The following is a 5,071-nucleotide window of genomic DNA, read 5'->3' on the forward strand; positions in this document are numbered from 1 at the left end:
CAGGACATTTTCTGTCAAGTGAATTTTGCCTGCATTGTTTCTGAAAACGTAATCACCTAAGAAAGCAAAGATATCTGTGATATAGTTTTGAAGGCTGTACATAGACAAATGTAAGAGGAGCTGTTTGACATCACAACACAACAAATAACAATAATGACAAAACAACAAAACTTTAAACAAATGTCAGCAAGCATTGAAACAACAGTAACAATTTATTCATGCTGCAATGCATGCTGGTAACTCACCCTTAATATTTCAGTAAAATTGTTAAATTTAAAATTCTTTGTTGAGCTAGCTGGGTCTGACTAGTTGGGACAACATTTGACCAAATTCTGTTGACCTAACATGATTTTTTTGTGTTTCAAGTAGTTTACATTTCCTAGTATTTGTGACTCAAAAGGTCCTATAAACTGGAAATCACCAAAGCACAACAAAAAACAATCACTGTGTAATGAACATAGCTGTTACCACTGTAACTATTAACTTTTTCATTTTATTAGTACTCTTTGTTGTACCTTCATGGGCAATTTCTGAAGCATCAACATTGATAAACAAAGCAACAAATAATATATACCATCACAACATACACAAACCCAGGCATTAGCAATACAGCATTTCCTCATGTATTTAAGATGTAAAGAATCTAAATGCACCTGTATCTTTGTGCTTCAATAAGTATTTATGATCAAAACTGCATTTAAAACAAAACATCTAGAAGCATTTACAGTCCTCCACTTGGTGGCTCGGTATACATAACCAACCTGCAAATAACTGTTTTTTTTTTTCAGTATATTTTATTTTGAGGGAGTTACATATCTATCCACTGTAGTGAACGCCATGCATGAAAGGGTTAAACGTACAGAGCCTATGATATTTGACGCTAGGTTAACTCCCTGCAGCTGTGATTAATTTTTTAATCCATAAAACCAACAAAAAGTTAAAACAGATTCAATAAAAAATCTTTAAAACATTACCAGTATACATTTGTCCACATCAAAAAGGCTTATAAAGGGAATATAATCACTTATGTGCAAACAAGATTTGCATTTTCCACCCATTTTAACCTATCATCTATTACTGTACTTCTCAGCTTCTTTACTAGCAATAACTAATTTAGCTGGAACACCAATAGTATTGTAAAAATCTATCTTCATTCTCGGAAACATTAATTTGTACGTTTTAACGCTTAGACTAGTCCTCAGTATATGGATGTTTTGCATCAGACACATGTGATTACTGGTTTGAGTTTCATTTATAGAAACCTCACCGAACTCACAGCAACGATTTTCCGTGATGTAATGAGGTAAACCATGTGATGATTTGTACTGTGCAGTGTGAAAACATGCATACATCTCCTGCTTCCTGGTAGACAGAATATTAACACTAACAGTACTGTACGGTTTCACAAAACTGCCTCACTCTTTAAGTTTGGAGACTTGAAAATGTTGTTAACTTTGCCTGGTTATGCATTACCCGCAGACAGAAAATCAGGAGACCCGGATTGATGCATATTCTGATAACTCCTCCTGTGTCTGACGGGGTGTAGCAGATGATGGTGTTGGTGTGAGGTGATGCAGAGATGCATATACAACCTGGCTTGATCTGCTTTCTCTCCTCTTAGACAAAGGATCATCACTACAATCTGACACATATGATGTAGACTGTCCAGGTGGTAACGTTAAATTGCATGTGTTGCTGTCACGAGATTCTTCTGAGTACTGGACACAGACAAATTCATCACGCTTCAGAACACTGGGGCTTGGCGACGACCAGACAGATGTTGCTGTATACTGCAAATATAATAGGGTAATCATTGTTGTTGTACATTTGGATATGCAAAATTTTGAATTTAAGATTTTGCTTTTTTATGAGTTGGAATTTGAATTGGAGTGAGAGGCAGAATGTGCTAAACTGCAATTTAAAGAAATTAAACACAGTCAGACAACAGAATATTACAGAGAACTTCTTAGCTGTTTTGTTTAAGGTTCCCAAGATGCTCTTGCTTAACTCTATTTTGAGGACTTAGGGGTAATCTAGAGCATTCTGGAAAATGATGTGTTCATGGACCGAGATGTGAAATGATAGGTAAGTTAATTAGTAAATACAAATAAAATTAGATTCATTCATTAAAAAAATCTACACATGGCATTTTAAACATTATTTGTTAATGTCAGTTGTATATTAAATTTAATGTGTGAAAACGTGTTGTGGGTAATTTATGAAAACATTACACTCTAAAAAATGCTGAAAATTGGGCTGTTTTGACCCAGCGGTTGGGTTAAATGTTTAACCCAACCTTCTGGGTAGTAACCCAAACGCTGGGTCAAAACAACCCAATTGCTGGGTTTGTCCCTATTTTACCCAGCACTGGGTTGTATTTAACCCAGCATTTTTTAGAGTGTACTGTTAATTGAAATTCTAAATTTGTAAAATCAAAATCAAGGTACAGTTCTATCTTGCATACCTCAATTCAAGTTCAAAAACTGAATTATAATTTAAAATGCATTCAATTCAGTTCTGAACAATTACAAATGTACAGTACATGTATTTTCACAACATTAATCAGTCATTTATAAAACGTACCTGAACCTGCGATCTCTGTGCGTTCTTTCTTCTCGAACCTGACAATGATCATTAAAGAGACAAATTCAGGATCATGCCAAAATGCAAATATCTCAAAATAATGGAAAATGACACAATGACTTACTTTTAAATCCATTAATACACAGGATGGAGATGAGCATTACTATGACAACCAGAATCACTACACCCAAACAGATAAAGAGATACGGCAGCCACCATGGACCTGAATCAGAGCTGCAATCAGTGTTTTCTCTTACTGCAGTCACTAAGAAAAGATAATCTAGTGTCATTTTCAAAAAGGAGAAGCAATGTTAAGCTGGAAGAGCACCTACATATAAATACAGTAATATCATTTATTTTTTCATGAATTGGATCATAGGAAATCTTTGAGAACAGTCACATCAGTCTTTGAATAGATTGAAACTGCTCTTACTGTCAGTGCAAGGCATTTCATCTTCCAGCATATCATCTGCAAAAGTTCAAAAACTGCTTTAGAACTGTTTAAAATTCATTTGAAGTTTCATATAATTACCACAGATGGTTCTGATGGCGTCGGCCTTACATAATCACATTTGTTAACATAAGGTGTTGAAAAAATAGTTACCTGAGACAGAAATATTAATATGATGGCTAACTGTAGAGAAGTTTGAGAACTTCAGTTCACATCGGTACAGACCGCCATGATGCTTTGATATGTCTGTGAAAGTTAAATATGAAGACAGTATCTTTGGATCGGATGATGAATAGTTCTGTGATGTTGACATTTGATCTGCTTTATATACTGGAATCCAATCTTTCAAGTTTTCTTTTGTCCATGTCACATTGATTGTCTGTTCATCACAATACATCAGATTGCAGGAGATCTTCAAAGGCTTGTTTATGAAGGCTTTATAGACAGTCCCTCTCTGAACTTTAAAGAGAGGACATTTGGGGGCATGACCTAAAATATATAACATTTGCAGCAAATGTATGAACACAATGATAACAGTAAACTGTTAGAACATCATTAAAATGAGAAAATGCTACGGAACCGAACATTTCTTTCCAACGGAGATGCAAATTGTTTTCAGCATGCAAAGGTTGTAATAGCACATATGCTTTAAATGTAAAACTGTAAAGGAATGTGTTACATTTTTGCAATTATGTCGGCAAATGAAATGTGACTGGAAATCTAAACTAAACTGTGGTTTTAAACGAACCATTGTTGTTTGTTATGTCACCTAAAATTTACCTTCTGCATCCTCACATTTTGTTCAACTTTTACTAAAAGAAAATTCAATAGAATATTGATTACACCAGAACTAGTCAGTGAAAATCACAGCATCAATAGTCGATTTTGTCTTGGACATCATTCATGCTATAAACTCACCTTGTGCGTCGGTGCTCACATGCAGGATGAAAACTACCAACATGTCAAGGAACAAAGCCATCTTTCTCAGGTACAGCCAATGCATCTCAAATACAAGCCAGGTATTTCACAGACAGTCTCAAAATATAAATTCATCCAGTCTAATCCTTACAGTCACCATCCAAATCACACGACTTATTTCTGTCACTCTGTCGTGCTCTTCAATTATGTTCATTCTTATACTTGTGGTTTCCATTTCCTTTACCTACGCAGCATGCACTCATCCTGCTCTCTGTGCTTTTGCACATGTGTTGAGCTTCACGTGTTTTTGGACAGGAGAGTTTTTGTTCTGTGTTTTTTTTTTTTTTTGCATACTTTCTAGAGCACAAATATCATGTGTTGCTTATTCAGTGCAAGTGAAAAAAGTCTCACACATCCACAGTAATAATAACACAAATTGCTAATATTGAATAATAATTATAAATAAGACCCAAGGCCTCAATTCCAGCCTGATTGAGATGAAAACCCTCATTAGATTTTTAATGGTTTCTGTCAGAATTTAAGACAATCATTCAGCATCACTCCATGCAACCATAAGCACGTGACTGGAAGAGTGCATTAAGTTTTAAAGTGCACAGACAGTTTTAAAGCATCTCCTGTTTCATGTAACTCACTCCCTCTGGCTCCAGAGGCTCACAAGAGGCCTGCAAGAACTACCATGGCCCCAGTCTTCTACCGTGTTCAGTTAGATCCACACTTTGCAAATTCTCTTTCCACTGCAATGTTACAGTCTCAAATGTGAAACTTAAGTCTTTTGCATTTTGTTCTGTGTTTTGCATCTGAAAATTCCCTAAATTTAAATGTATGCTAATTACTTGTTCCATAACTGGGGTTCAGAGTTCCAGCTTCTTTTGTTACCTGTGCAGTGCATATGTATTTATTGACTAATTTATTGATTTTTTTTATTACCGCATGGTCTATTAGACAATGTGTTAAGTACTGTACTCATTTCAAAGCCATACAGAAAAAAAGACAAGCTTGTTTCAGTAACTCAAAACAGTGAAATATAAATGCAAATTTGTATTAAATACATATGAAATATGTCAAAATATGTTATGTCACAAATATGAGAATGTGTAA

General features: G+C 35.0%; 1 protein-coding gene across 1 annotated transcript; it reads right to left on the reverse strand.

Moving 5' to 3' along the window:
• Positions 1-508: 508 nt before the first annotated feature.
• Positions 509-4,013, reverse strand: LOC107703030 (B- and T-lymphocyte attenuator-like). The gene is made up of 7 exons (XM_016505523.1): positions 3,953-4,013; positions 3,815-3,846; positions 3,188-3,575; positions 3,017-3,052; positions 2,708-2,848; positions 2,584-2,621; positions 509-1,790 (listed from the first exon to the last, which is right to left on the reverse strand). Exons 1-7 carry the CDS (start codon positions 4,011-4,013, stop codon positions 1,488-1,490), a joined length of 999 nt encoding a protein of 332 aa, XP_016361009.1. The 3' UTR covers positions 509-1,487.
• Between the last annotated feature and the right edge of the window lie 1,058 nt (positions 4,014-5,071).

The sequence above is a fragment of the Sinocyclocheilus anshuiensis genome, unplaced genomic scaffold (assembly GCF_001515605.1).
Source record: "Sinocyclocheilus anshuiensis isolate Anshui unplaced genomic scaffold, SAMN03320099.WGS_v1.1 scaffold1094, whole genome shotgun sequence".
Taxonomy (NCBI): domain Eukaryota; kingdom Metazoa; phylum Chordata; class Actinopteri; order Cypriniformes; family Cyprinidae; genus Sinocyclocheilus; species Sinocyclocheilus anshuiensis.